Source organism: Mya arenaria, chromosome 5 (assembly GCF_026914265.1).
Source record: "Mya arenaria isolate MELC-2E11 chromosome 5, ASM2691426v1".
Classification (NCBI taxonomy): Eukaryota; Metazoa; Mollusca; class Bivalvia; order Myida; family Myidae; genus Mya; species Mya arenaria.
The window spans coordinates 16007085-16023046 of record NC_069126.1 but is presented as its reverse complement, the minus strand read 5'-3'; the positions used below and the strand labels follow the sequence as shown (position 1 = coordinate 16023046).

Sequence of the window (15962 nt, the reverse complement as noted above, 5' to 3'; positions counted from 1 at the left end):
GATGAAACTAAGTTGACCATCAATCTTGCATAAAGTGAATTTTGTCAAGTAACTGTTACATTTTAAGGTCATGCTGTGGGTTAAGCTCAAGTCAAACCTATCGATGCAAATGTCAAATCCATCTCGGAATTTCTTATCCCTTTATGGAAAAGACAACTTATGTGATGCCTTGGTTAAAATGGGAAATTCTGTAATAACGTTTTAGTAATTGCAGAACCTTTGACAAATTTGCTTAAAAAGGATGAACAGTGCAGGTCAAATGCCATGTGTCAAAATGCTTTTGATTGACTGAAATCGTACACAAGTTTCCTAGATTTTGACACATCTTGGCAAGTTAGTTAGAGATGTCATTGGCATTGGTGCAGGTCACATACAGTATGTAGCTTTTTCAAAAGCTTTAACAAACATAAGAAAAAATACACTTCTTAAGAAACCAAGAATATAAGCTTTAAATTGAGGTTAAGAGAAAATTTAATCACATATTCATTTGCCCTGTTTGTAAATTGTTTAATCAACATATATTAAATAAAGTTTCATGAAATAATAGGCATGTCATATTATAGCATATCGGTGCCTAATTCATGTGTTATACTCATTTTCCACATTTATTTCTTTAACATGTATTTTTACGATTTTTAAAAAAATAAAACTTTATTTCCTTGAAGATGGAAAGAGTTACATGCCTATGTATTTTAATTTAATATTTCATTGTTTGTTAAGTTTCATTGTTAGTTTACCTAGATTAATTACAGTAAACTTTGTTTTCCCTTAAAATAGGTTTGAATGCATTAATCAGGATTTGATTAGAAATATTTTGAATGAAAGTTCTGTCGGAGTTTTGTAGTTTGGCTTGATCTTTTGAGAAGAGTTAAAATTAAAGTTTCTAAAAATGTGTTACTAGTTCTGCACCATTTCGTATTATTTTGTGACGATTACATTTCAAATGTTTGTGGGAAATATTCTTCAAGTGTTCAAGTAATCTCCCATTGCCATTAAACGGGGTTTATGTTTAAGGCTACTGAGCTTGTTTCTGTAGTTTTTCATAGAAGTATTGTTAGACTATTAAAATAGTGCTTATATAAAGCGTCTTTATATTTCATGTGAATTCTGTGGACATTTAAACATACCAGGATCAGTGAAGATATGAAGTGCCCTTTGGACTATATGCATTATTGTTTTCTTTGTGTTTACATTTACTAAAATGAAATTTCTTTTGTAAAACGTTTACTAAATAAATGCTGTTGTTTTTGTGAGTAATGTGTTGCTGGTTTCTCTTTCTCTGTTGCGTTTGAAGGCATTGAAACCCTTCCGTTTGTCCTTAATAATAAACAATAATTTTCTGCTCATGTTGAGGGCTTTGCTACAGTTCACCATCTTTAAATTAGCAAGCCTATCTTCATGCTTCTCTGAAAATTATTTTTCCGGACATTGACCAGCTGCAAGGTGCGTTCTGTCAAAGAAAGTTCATGCTTTGTTTTCTTAACATTGCCTTTTTAAGGCCTAATGCCTTTCATGAAGAATATCCGTCATATGCTGCTGCTCTCCAAGGCGGGTAAGAGCATAGTTATTGATGCTAAGAACATCCACTTTTGCTGGATAACAGTTGGAGCAACAATGCTGTGTATCTTGGTACAAGAAGTTTTGCCGGTGCTATGGTTAGTTTTCTTGCCAGAAGTGCCTTCTTGGTCATCGCTGTCAGTAAGCCCCTAAGGTTAGGTGACATGTTAGCATTTGTACCAATTGCCTAAATTAACCCCGTTGTCGGTGCTAACAAAGAGATAGAATGGAGCTTCTGGGGCGCATCTCTGTTGGCCGGCGTTTGGTAAACACATTGTAAGCCAATCCGGGACAAGTTGCCTACGAATCGTGGGCAAACTGTTTTGACTGCAACATCCCGCAGATAGTTTTTTTCTGCCCTGTTCTGGTTTTGGTGGATTTGGAGCTCGTCATTCTTCATTTTTGGCGGTTTTAGTTTCTGTTTCAGATAGATGCACTTTTATGTAAGGATTGCCATTGATACGTTAAGCCCCTGATGATTCACACTGTTTTAAGTGCAACAACCTGCAGATAGTGTTTTTCTTCTTTGTTCTGGTTTTTGTGGACTTTGAGCTCGTCATTTGTAATTGCTTTGACTGCATATTGGCGGTTGTGTTTTCTGTTTCAGTTCTTTGCACTTTTAGGTAAGGATTGCCCTTAATGTTTTTAGCTACCGGTCATTGACCAGACTGAATTTGTTGTGCTACTCCCTTAGATATCTGAAGAAAGACTAAAAAGTATACTCCTTATTATACACATAAAAGTTGTTGGGACTTTTTCATTTAAAAATCATTTTTCTTTGGATATTTTTTCATGCGCAATAGTATGTGGTGTTTATAATATGGATTCTACATTTTGTTTTAACGGAAATAGTGCAGAAAATATGTTCAAATGAGAATTTCTACGTTTTATGATATTCACAATTTCATGTTTACATGTTTGATTTTATCATCAATAAGTTTCTGAACTATTTTCAATTTATGTAGCAAATATTTACCCTTTTTTCGTTTTATAATTATGTTTTAAACATTTTGACCAGGCTATTGTTATGTACCATCATAGAAGATTCTCTGCCAAGGTTGTTTAAATTATGCCCCTGCGGTTTATTATTAACTGTCATTTCGATTTTGCTGGTCGCCAATCATACGATTTTTTACGTTATAATCATTAAGTTCCTATGAACACGCGTTAAATAGACCCTGTCGGTGATAAGGCAAGGCACGAGTCAAGATCTCTAGACAGTCGCTTCCGTGGGTACGCATGCCGGAAATTGCCGATGACTTTACTTGTGAATTAAATTGTCCACACAATAATGTATTGCTATTTTCTCGTGTGATAAATCCAATATAGTCCGGATACTTCCGTGTTTATTCGGAATGTTTCTAAGTAACTAAGATGACTCTCGGCGAGTATGTGTTTGTACAAGTTATCACGCTAAATTAATCGATAAAGATTAAGGTTAATTTTGTATCTAGTATGTGGACGTCGGGGTTGCATTTCAATATTTTGTTCAATTAAGTGATTTGATGAAATACCATTCCTGGATGTTGTCGCACAGAAAATTGACAATACTGATAATATTTTTTTTTGGGGGGGGGGGAAACGATTTGTATGAATAAATATACAATATGGTCATTAAGCAGCTGTTTCAATTGATACTAAGATTCTATTTAATATGAATTAAACATAGGCTGACCAAAACAGCGATTACAAATGACGGTTATGTAAAAATGTATACCTTAAAGTGTGGAACTATTTTGCGTACAGCGTTTTAGAGGGATACATGCGGCTCCAGGATTGATAGGCACTTGAATGACGACTAAGGGAAGCGATTATTGAAAATAATCACCTTCCAAAACCGACAGGAAACTCGTCTTTTAACAAAAAACTGTTGTCGTTGATCAAGTTCTATGTTAAGATGCCGGCCATCTACGATATTTAACAGGTGACTTTAACACATTTAACTATGCTGCAAGTAAATCGCGTAGTAATTTCAATTGAACGGTTAAGGCTTTACTCCTAGGGATCATAATTATTTATGCAACAATACACCTCACTTGGAATCAATTTCACCTTAATTGTACAAATTAGACTTCTTTTATATAATAATATTATTAATATTTTTACGAACTACTTTTATTAATGCATCGGCGTTCATACGAAGTTGTTTCGATGAAAATGGCCAAGGTGCTCCGATTACTTCAGGAATTTTGTAAGCCAAAACGTGCACCTCAAAGAATATGGCGGGTAACTCTTAGTTACATTAAAAGAATAATAACATTTGACTTGTTCAATAACTGGCGTATGCCAGGCACAAATTTTTCAGATTAAAAATGGATATCAATTAATTATTTTACAATATAATACCTCAAGTGATTTGTACTTGTTAACGATAATTCAAAATGGCAGCCTCTATGAGAAGGCCCCATTGACAACAAACGCGTATTCAAATCATGGCTTTTACCAAGGAGTAGCATTACTCCTAGCTTTGACGTAATCATACGCACTATCGGAGGTAACATTGACTATAATTCGATTTAAAACACATTTCTTGAATGAATCAATCAAATGATATACAAATATGCAATAATTCAAAGAATAAAATATCATGACTTAAAATGTCAAGGAGGTAATCAATTAATGTCTAAATACATGTACAGTATGAAAGATTGTCTTCCGCAGCGATGGGGCACTTTAGTATCATATTGAAGTTTATTATTGAGACTGTTCCACGGCCTCTAAACGCCAGCTCCACCACTTTACGATGTTGCAAAGAAAAAGAGTAATGTTCAATGAATGATAAACATAGCAACTTTTGTATTCATTCCAAAAGCGTTAAATTTTTATATTACTTCAAGCGCAAAACATACTCGATAGCGCCACCACTACTCGACAGCGCCACCACTTTTATAAATATGTGCATTTTTCCTTTTTAAGAAGTGCTTTTTAGTTTTGTTGTGTTCCGGCATAGGTACTATACATAACAGTTATGTTTGCATGCATGAGAATGTTCTTAGGGGGGGGGGGGGGGGGGGGGGTGTAAGCACCGAAATGTACTTGCTATGCAATCAGATCTCAAAATATGCATAATTCCGATTCGGGAGAAAAGCTCCTGGCACCACAGTTTGCACAATATTGAAATGAAATAGTAACCAGTCTACAGTAGAAGTGTTCTCACACGGTACCACATTCTCCGATTTTCGAAATATGTCCGTTAAATAAAATTATCAAATAAAATATAAATCATACTCACGTTTGTTCATGTAAACATAGGGCACAGCTCCACCACGGAAGTGTCGACAGCTCTTTTTCTTTGCACAACCACAACAAAACTGATGAGCACTTCTTAAAAAGGAAAAATGCACACATTTATAAAAGTGGTGGCGCTGATGTCCTAGTGGTGGCGCTGTCGAGTAGTGGTGGCGCTATCGTGTATGTTTTGCGCTTGAAGTAATATAAAAAAGTTTAAAAAACAATGAATGATAAACATAGCAACCTTTGTAGTCATTCAAAAACCATGAACTTTTTATATTACTTTAAGCGCAAAACATACTCGATTACGGAGTCGATAGCGCCACCACTTCTCGACAGCGCCACCACTAGGCCAACAGCGCCACCACTTTTATAAAAATGTGCATTTTTTTTCTTTTAAAGAAGTGCTTATCAGTTTTTTTGTGTTCCGGCATAGGTACTATACATAACAGTTATGTTTGCATGCATAAGAATGTTCTTACGGGGTGTGTAAGCACCGAAATGTAGTTGCTATGCAATCAGATCTCTAAATATGCACAAGTCCGATTCGGGAGAAAAGCTCCTGGCACCACAGTTTGCACAATATTGAAACGAAATAGTAACCAGTCTACAGTAGAAGTGTTCTCACACGGTACCACATTCTCCGATTTTCGAAATATGTCCGTTAAATGAAATTATCAAATGAAATATAAATCATACTCACGTTTGTTTATGTAAACATAGGGCACAGCTCCACCACGGAAGTGTCGACAGCTCTTTTTCTTTGCACCACCGTAAAGTGGTGGAGCTGGCGTTTAGAGGCCGTGAATAAGTTATTCCTCTGTAGCACATTAAGCATCATCCTGTGATATATTGTTCACTCTGTAATGCACCAGTCAATTGTTAACACACACCCCAGGGGATAGCCGGGGATATGGGCCCTGTTTTTACCTTTCAGGTTGCCCCGCAGTGCCGGGTGAATGCGATGGTTTTGTCTTCGCTTACAATATAGCGGGGAATGGACCTTACCTAGGGTCCCTGGGGTGCGGGGGCATTTGGCGGGGATTTTACCATCTGCTCGTGGATTTTACCCGGGGTTGGCTGGACCGAAAGTCAAAGTCCCCGCTGTTTCCCGGACCTTGGGGGGGGGGGTGCTTACAATTGACTGGTGCATAATAGCAGCACCAAAAACTTACTGAGATATATAGATGGATACATCTACGAATGCCACAGACTGTGTTGATATACAATGAATAAACTTGATATGTGGGTGAAAGTTATTCAAACCATCAATACTTAAGGTCCTTTAGAGATCTATTCTATATCATAAACAATATAATCTAAGAATCTTAGCCAAACATTAGGATTTAATGGCATTCAATTAAGTATTTCTCTCATTCGCCCATAAAAAAATATATACTGGAGCCATATGGCTACCGACAGAATTGTCCATTGTCAAAGTAAAAACTATTAAAATGATTGTCCAATTGTAACAGTTTACTAACACCTTCATCATTTCTGCTGTGTCACTAATATAACGTCTTTGTTTAGAAAATATGAACAAGCTTCAGTCCTTTCAAGCTTAATTGTATGGAATAATAGTGTGCATCAAAGATGTAGACAGGGTAACTTATTATGAATCCGTTTTTCAATTTGCTATTCCTTACTTTCTGTTTTTAAAATCAGTAGTATCCGTGACGTATGATGGTAGGTGCTCCAAATAAGGATTTAAAATAAAGTCTAAGGACTTCCCTAAACCAATATTCGGTAAAGTCTGCAACCAATTACTCTACTCCCAGGTAATATGTAGAACTGTGAAGTCGAATATTGGAAGGAACTATCTAAAATTGTTATACCGGCATGTTGATGTTTTATCGCTTCTACATGCTCAGTGATGTTTTATTTTGTAGTTTCATATTAAATTTCCTCCAACATTTTAAAATATGAAATGTTGCTTAATTGACGTGTGACTTAGTAATGGTGACGTCATTCCTATAACTAAACCCGTCCCTGCATTTTTTATGAAAAACACTTTCGATTGGTCCTTCATACATAAATACACCCAAAGCTAGCTCAATCTGATAGTCTGTGTCAGGTTTTTCAGTTTCACTGCCTGTGACCCAAGTGACTGTGCGTCTGTATTTTCTAAGGCGTTTTGGCCCAAAATGCCATTCTTTGAGGTTTTTCAACTGAACCTTGACTCAAATGGCATTCTAAGCATCAAATGGGACAGTTCTACACATCTTTGCACACATTTCAAGTTCTCGCAGTCAAATTTTCACCACATTTGGACATTTTCAGTGCTCGTAAGATTGCAGACGACTCATTTTTAAAAAAAAAATAGGCGAAAGTTGTGAAAACCAGGAAATAGCATATTTTGATCAACCGGACAAGATAAATGCCTTTTATTGTGAAAATTTGCCAGAAAAAAATGAAATGAAATACATTTCTTACCAAAAATAACACTTTTTAAACAAAGCAGTTTGGTCCCTTTTAGGTTACACACCACCATTGTTATTCCCTATATAATTCAATGTAAAATTATAATTTTTAGACAACATTTAAAGGCATTTCGAGCGAATGCAGGCTATGATAACCACATATATTTTTAAAGTACAAGCTTTAAATTACCTTTTAAGCCAATAAAAAAGGGGGGTCAATTTATTCCTAAGAAAAATCACTCCACTTGAAAAACAAACTCTAAAAATTGCACCGTCCGCCATGACAGATCTTCCAAAATGACCTTTCAACTATAGGGCAGCGGTTTATGCTTTAATCTCTACTCTAAATGATAAATCAAGCAAGAATAGATACTTAAGGTATAAAAGTTTCAGGAATAATGATAGTTTTGATTTACAGTGTATTGAGCATGTGAAAACATGTCTATCAATCATAAGAACATTTTTTTTTTTATTGAGAATTTTCCACACAACGGAAGTACATATGACGTAATGGTGACGTCATTCCTTTAATTCGTTGTCCCGTTTGCAAATATTAACGCAGTTCAAAGACGACGTCGGACAATAGACTCGATTTAAACATATATTTATTTTCCCTGCATGATACGAGCTTTGACTACAACTTGTTTTAAGCATTTGCTATACTGCCAGTCGAGCCAGTAAAGCTTTTACGAGAGCTGGTATTTGCCAGTCTATGAGGTAATCCTTTCAAAGGTATTACTTATCATTTTGTTTCCATATATATATATATATATATATATATATATATATATATATATATATATATATATATATATATATATATATATATATATATATTGTTTTAGGGTCGTATATTTTGAAATCTGCAAGTTAAATACTTTTTTTAATTCTTCGAGAAAAAAACACACGATAAGTACAAGAACAATAGCACTCGGAAAAAACGACCATTCGTAGGTACATTAATAAAAATTATTTTGTTAGAAAACGTATATTGTTTTTGGTTGTACCCAAGACATAAGTTCATGTTTGTTTCATAAACATTTAATTGTTGACAACTTTTATGTTCATTGCATTTTGTAAAGCACATAACATTTACTGGCGTTTTATGATAATTGGTTAAAATAGTTCTTGAAGACTCTACCAATTCGTAGAACTTGTAAAAAAAGTTTGTGACTGCACGCAAACCCTCTACCCGTTGGCACAAGTCCAGATATTGACTTAAATACAGAGGCAATTTTATAGCTAGGTAATAATTAAATGCCACCTTTGCGCTTGCTTCTTGTGTCAATATGCCATTTCGATTTCTAATAGTGTCTCCGGATGAGAGATATATTCCTATCTTTTTCAATATTATCGAGTGATCAAAAAGTTCCAATTTATGAAAGGTTATTCGCAGACAGCAAATAATTGGAGTAGGAAATACTGTGGTATGGCAAACCGTTATGTTTCCTTTTTATAAATAATATTTCTACGAAATAAATATTTAGTCTAAATCGGCATACTTAAATGTAAGTTAAAATCGTTAATAAAACATCAAAAAACAATATTTGAAAAAAAATACTCACACAAACCAAATGAAGTGTTAAGATATTTATCTCGAATTGCAATTTATAAAATTTTAAAACTGGACCTTTATCATATAGACATTAAAATGGATTTTAGTTTTCGCGTGCCTTTTTTCCGCGTTATTCCATTATTGGTACGGATTATTGTTTGTAACACAGATGTATTACTTGATCTAAAACATTGTTGTTGTTTTTTGGTTAAAAAAGACAACTGAGCTTGTCCGTGTTGTTTCCATTGTACCATGTAAATACTATACATGTAATGTAGCGCCGCTGGAACATCTTCCTGAAGACAACCTCCTCAATCATGATGATGCTACGTCCCATGATCAAGACCTGCTTCATGCTCGTTAGCTTCTTGTTGACGGTACGTTCTTTTTCTTGTTTGTTTGTTTTTCTCTATTTTTTTCTGAAGGAACTGCTTGGGGTATCTCACCCACAAATAAGCTGTATTTGTGCATTCGGAACTCCTCGGCCATTTTTATCGAAAACAACCTCGGATGTATGCCCGTACATCAGTTGAAGTAGTTTGTAATGTTTTGAATTATATCATTAATTTAATGTAGTGTTTTAGAGTTGTATTCATTGATTTAAGTTTAAATTGATTGCCAGTGAAGTGTTTTATTGCAAACATAATTAAGATTCCCAAGAGTTAAGTCATAAGTTTAACTGCAAAATAAAATAACTACGCGATCTACTTGCAGCGGACTTAAACGTACCGCTTTTTGAGTATGTGAACCGTCCAAATACATCCGAGGTTGTTTTCGATAAAAAAAAATGGCCAAGGAGTTCCGAATGATATTTGTCTTGTTCTCTGACAGTTTTCAGCCTTGGGCCCTTTATGTTACATTTTGATACCTGGTGACCTAATACAATTCCGGTATCATTTGAAATGTATTTGTTTATTGATAACTCATATGCAAAATAACTGTCAGACAGTTCATTATTCATACTGTATTTAAAATGTGTATAATTGTCTAATGATACCAAAATAATATAGTGTCGGATGGCCTTATATGCGCCTTTGCGTCATGTGGTATTTACAAACGTATTGAATCCAATTTTGACTCAAAACCCAGACTTAAAATAGTAGAAATAACTGTTAGGGCATGTTTAAAACACCCATGACAGATATGCCACATCCAGATTAGCAATACGCATCGTTTACTTGAGATGATTTCGTTTAACAGTGTCAATGCATGCTATATATTTGACTGTATTATTTAACTTGTGTTTGAAGTATTGTTGACGATGTGTCTCACGTTAAACCATCTGACCCTCATCAAGATTATTTATTTGTTTACTTTGCCCCTCCCTGTAGTTTTCATTCTGTATTACGTTCCCATGTAGTTTCCTTTCTCTACTATTCGTCATTGTAGTTTTCTTTTTGCACTACTTGTCTCTGTAGCTTTATATATGTAGTACATAGCCCTGTAGTTTTCTTTCCGAACAACCCGGTCTTGTAGTGTTCATTATATACTTCTTGTTCCTGTATTTTCCATCTGTAATACGTGTCCCTGTAGTTTCCATCTGTATTACGTGTCCCTGTAGTTTTCCATCTGTATAACGTGTCCCTGTAGTTTTCCATCTGTATTACGTGCCCCTGTACTTTTCCATCTGTATTACGTGTCCCTGTAGTTTTCCATTCTGTGATAGTCGTACCTGTAGTTTTCCATCTGTATTACGTGCCCCTGTAGTATCCATTTTTAATAGTCGTACCTGTAATTTTCCATCTGTATTACGTGCCCCTGTAGTATCCATTTTGTAATAGTCGTCCATGTAGTTTCCATATGTATAACGTGTCCCTGTAGTTTCCATCTGTATCACGTGCCCCTGTAGTTTCCATATGTATAACGTGTCCCTGCAGTTTCCATCTGTAGTACTTGTCCCTGTAGTTTCCATATGTATAACGTGTCCCTGTAGTTTCCATCTGTATCACGTGCCCCTGTAGTTTCCATATGCATTACGTGTCCCTGCAGTTTCCATCTGTAGTACTTGTCCCTGTAGTTTCCATCTGTAGTACTTGTCCCTGTAGTTTCCATCTGTAGTACTTGTCCCTGTAGTTTCCATCTGTATTACGTGTCCCTGTAGTTTCCATCTGTATTACGTGTCCCTGTATTTTCCATCTGTATTACGTGTCCCTGTAGTTTCCATCTGTATTAAGTGTCCCTGTAGTTTCCATCTGAATTACGTGTCCCTGTAGTTTCCATGTGTAATACGTGTCCCTGTAGTTTTCCATCTATATTACGTGCCCCTGTAGTTTTCCATCTGTATTACGTGTCCCTGTAGTTTTCCATCTGTATTACGTGCCCCTGAAGTATCCATTCTGTAATAGTCGTACATGTAGTTTTCCATCTGTATTACGTGTTCCTGTAGTTTTCATCTGTATTACGTGTCCCTGTAGTTTTCCATCTGTTTTACGTGTCCCTGTAGTTTTCCATCTGTATCACATGTCCCTGTAGTTGTATTTCTGTACAACTTGTCGACGTATTTTCATTTCTGTGTTTCACGTCCTAGTAGTGTTCTATCAGTACCACCTGTCCCTGTTGTTTTCTATCAGTACTACCTGTCCCTGTAGTTTTCTATCAGTACTACCTGTCCCTGTAGTTTTCTATCAGTACTACCTGTCCCTGTAGTTTTCTATCAGTACCACCTGTCCCTGTTGTTTTCTATCAGTACTACCTGTCCCTGTTGTTTTCTATCAGTACCACCTGTCCCTGTAGTTTTCTATCAGTACTACCTGTCCCTGTAGTTTTCTATCAGTACTACCTGTCCCTGTAGTTTTCTATCAGTACTACCTGTCCCTGTAGTTTTCTATCAGTACTACCTGTCCCTGTAGTTTTCTATCAGTACTACCTGTCCCTGTAGTTTTCTATCAGTACTACCTGTCCCTGTAGTTTTCTATCAGTACCACCTGTCCCTGTTGTTTTCTATCAGTACTACCTGTCCCTGTAGTTTTCTATCAGTACTACCTGTCCCTGTTGTTTTCTATCAGTACTACCTGTCCCTGTAGTTTTCAAGCAGTACCACCTGTCCCTGTAGTTTTCTATCAGTACTACCTGTCCCTGTAGTTTTCTATCAGTACCACCTGTCCCTGTTGTTTTCTATCAGTACTACCTGTCCCTGTAGTTTTCTATCAGTACCACCTGTCCCTGTAGTTTTCTATCAGTACCACCTGTCCCTGTTGTTTTCTATCAGTACCACCTGTCCCTGTAGTTTTCTATCAGTACCACCTGTCCCTGTTGTTTTCTATCAGTACTACCTGTCCCTGTAGTTTTCTATCAGTACCACCTGTCCCTGTAGTTTTCTATCAGTACTACCTGTCCCTGTAGTTTTCTATCAGTACTACCTGTCCCTGTAGTTTTCTATCAGTACCACCTGTCCCTGTAGTTTTCTATCAGTACCACCTGTCCCTGTTGTTTTCTATCAGTACTACCTGTCCCTGTAGTTTTCTATCAGTACTACCTGTCCCTGTAGTTTTCTATCAGTACTACCTGTCCCTGTAGTTTTCTATCAGTACTACCTGTCCCTGTAGTTTTCAAGCAGTACCACCTGTCCCTGTAGTTTTCTATCAGTACTACCTGTCCCTGTAGTTTTCTATCAGTACCACCTGTCCCTGTAGTTTTCTATCAGTACTACCTGTCCCTGTAGTTTTCTATCAGTACCACCTGTCCCTGTTGTTTTCTATCAGTACTACCTGTCCCTGTAGTTTTCTATCAGTACCACCTGTCCCTGTAGTTTTCTATCAGTACTACCTGTCCCTGTAGTTTTCTATCAGTACTACCTGTCCCTGTAGTTTTCTATCAGTACTACCTGTCCCTGTAGTTTTCAAGCAATACCACCTGTCCCTGTAGTTTTCTATCAGTACTACCTGTCCCTGTAGTTTTCTATCAGTACCACCTGTCCCTGTAGTTTTCTATCAGTACTACCTGTCCCTGTAGTTTTCTATCAGTACCACCTGTCCCTGTTGTTTTCTATCAGTACTACCTGTCCCTGTAGTTTTCTATCAGTACCACCTGTCCCTGTTGTTTTCTATCAGTACTACCTGTCCCTGTAGTTTTCTATCAGTACTACCTGTCCCTGTAGTTTTCTATCAGTACTACCTGTCCCTGTAGTTTTCTATCAGTACTACCTGTCCCTGTAGTTTTCTATCAGTACCACCTGTCCCTGTAGTTTTCTATCAGTACCACCTGTCCCTGTAGTTTTCTATCAGTACCACCTGTCCCTGTTGTTTTATATCAGTACCACCTGTCCCTGTAGTTTTCTATCAGTACTACCTGTCCCTGTAGTTTTCTATCAGTACTACCTGTCCCTGTAGTTTTCAAGCAGTACCACCTGTCCCTGTAGTGTTCTATCAGTACCACCTGTCCCTGTAGTTTTCTATCAGTACCACCTGTCCCTGTAGTTTTCTATCAGTACCACCTGTCCCTGTAGTTTTCTATCAGTACCACCTGTCCCTGTAGTTTTCTATCAGTACCACCTGTCCCTGTAGTTTTCTATCAGTACCACCTGTCCCTGTAGTTTTCTATCAGTACCACCTGTCCCTGTTGTTTTCTATCAGTACTACCTGTCCCTGTAGTTTTCTATCAGTACTACCTGTCCCTGTTGTTTTATATCAGTACCACCTGTCCCTGTAGTTTTCTATCAGTACCACCTGTCCCTGTAGTTTTCTATCAGTACCACCTGTCCCTGTAGTTTTCTATCAGTACTACCTGTCCCTGTAGTTTTCTATCAGTACTACCTGTCCCTGTAGTTTTATATCAGTACCACCTGTCCCTGTAGTTTTCTATCAGTACCACCTGTCCCTGTAGTTTTCTATCAGTACTACCTGTCCCTGTTGTTTTCTATCAGTACTACCTGTCCCTGTTGTTTTCTATCAGTACCACCTGTCCCTGTAGTTTTCTATCAGTACCACCTGTCCCTGTAGTGTTCTATCAGTACTACCTGTCCCTGTAGTTTTCTATCAGTACCACCTGTCCCTGTTGTTTTCTATCAGTACCACCTGTCCCTGTTGTTTTATATCAGTATTACTTGTCCCTGTTGTTTACGCCGCTTACGGACCCCTGCCTTCGGTATTTTACCAGAGTTTAATTGAGATTTTAGTTTCTTAAAACACCTTGACAAACCTTTCGATAGTACGGCCGTCTGATGGAGCACTGTCAAAACATAATTTTTGAAACAGGTTTGTCGAAATGTTTGATGAAACTAATCACCTTATCAAACTCTAGTAATAAAACGAAGGCGGGGCTCTTTAAGCGACATAGAATGCCCTTTGTTTTATTTAAAATGGTGTGGTTAAGAAAAGTTATCTTTCAATTAAGTCTTCATTTTAAGCAAAATGTTGCCTTCCGACGTAGCATATATGACGTAATCTATCACGTGGTATACACACACTGAGTATGTAACCAAGCCGACTGTAGTATTTTGAAGGATGCGCATGCGCTCCCTTGGATGTGTGCCTTATGGAGCAAAATGGATGTGCTCTGGGAATAACAGGGCAAGCTTAGAGTATTTTAGTGGAGTTTAAGGGTTATACTTTGGTTATGAAGGTTATTAAGGGCTAAGGGAAGCAGGACAACCACAAATCACTTAATATATATGATATATATATATATACCATATGTGTTTATCATTTGACAATACCAAGGGAAACAAATTAATAATGACTTATAAAGAGTTATACGACGTTATGGTGTTACTTTTTTCAGTAACATTTAAATCTGTATGACAGTTATAAAGATTGACTGATGAGTTTTGGAAAAAAATGGTATAAGAAAAAATTCAAAGGAGTGTCCTCTTGTTGACGACGAAACGACGAAAACATCAATAACAACCACATAAAACACAACAACAATAATAATAACAACAACATGCCATCTGAAATAGATTTAATGCAAAAAAGCATACTTGTGAATAATTTAACTGACGGTGTATATGTGTGTGTGTGTGTGTGTGTGTGTGTGTGTGTGTGTGTGTGTGTGTGTGTGTGTGCGAATGAAGAATATAAACACCAGGGGTTGGCAAACATCGAGTGTTAAATGGAAAAAATAGCGCTAACATCAGCATTCTCTGTGCGACAAATAAAACACAACGACGCTGGCTGTATTTATTAAGAAGAAATTACTATAACTGAGAAAGGTATCCTAGTTTAATGGCTCTTCATGCTGGATGTGGCGGTATGGTTGAGTGAACATGTGTATGTGCTCATTGAATACTAATTTTCGAACTGTTATAAAACAGGCTTATGAATAATTCAGGCAATGATTACAGAACGAGTTTCAATCCAATTCAATATTACACATAAAAAGCCAGCCAATATCCCGTACAAACAAGTATCGTTTCTCAGGCTGTAAATGATACTCTGTTTGCACTTATGATGTGCACAGAGTCTGTTAATATACTAAACATTTGTAGACCGTCCTTTGAATTTGGGCACCCTTTTAAGCACAAACATGTTTTTGTCATTTTATAGAGAAACGCTGTTAAAAGTTTTTTATACCTTTGCGTCGATTGCCTATCATATATTTTGTAAATTAATGATTCCTCTTCCCATAATATTTTTATCAAATGTTAAAATCAGTTTTGAATTATTGTAAATGTTTGTATTAGGTATGTGCCAAGCGCATGGTATGATCCATCGGTATCATCAGAATCTGGCAACATTCAGTTATGTCACACCTTAAAAGAAGGGGTTAAGTCGAGATATAATGTCACTAAACATGGTACACTTGTATATAAAAGAAACGCCCGCGTTAAATGCCGATAAAGCGAATTTGGTAACCAGTTGGGCGGCAAGGACATCGACGACAATAGAGAAAATAATTCCTAAATGACATTGTACGCCGGATAACACACAATCCCTATATGACATTGTACGCCGAACAACACACAGTCCCTATATGACATTGTACGCCGGACAACACACATTCCCTATATGACATCGTACGCCGGACAACATAACACCGGACAACATACAATCCCCATATGACATTGTACGCCGGACAACATAACACCGGACAACACACACAATCCCTATATGACATTGTACGCCGGACAAAATAACACCGGACAACACACAATCCCTATATGACATCGTACGCCGGACAAAATAACACCGGACAACACACAATCCCTATATGACATTGTACGCCGGACAAAATAACACCGGACAACACACAATCCCTATATG

The 15962-nt window shown here is 36.9% G+C and overlaps 1 protein-coding gene across 1 annotated transcript in view; it reads left to right on the top strand.

Annotated features, from left to right (window-relative positions):
* Positions 1-8518: 8518 nt before the first annotated feature.
* Positions 8519-15962, top strand: part of LOC128233418 (tetraspanin-1-like) — a 57852-nt gene continuing 50408 nt past the window's right edge. Inside the window, exons 1-2 of the mRNA XM_052947085.1 lie at positions 8519-8635; positions 9042-9140. Of these exons, the coding sequence (XP_052803045.1) occupies positions 9081-9140 (60 nt within the window). The 5' untranslated portion in view covers positions 8519-8635; positions 9042-9080. The remainder of the gene's footprint in view (positions 8636-9041; positions 9141-15962) is intronic.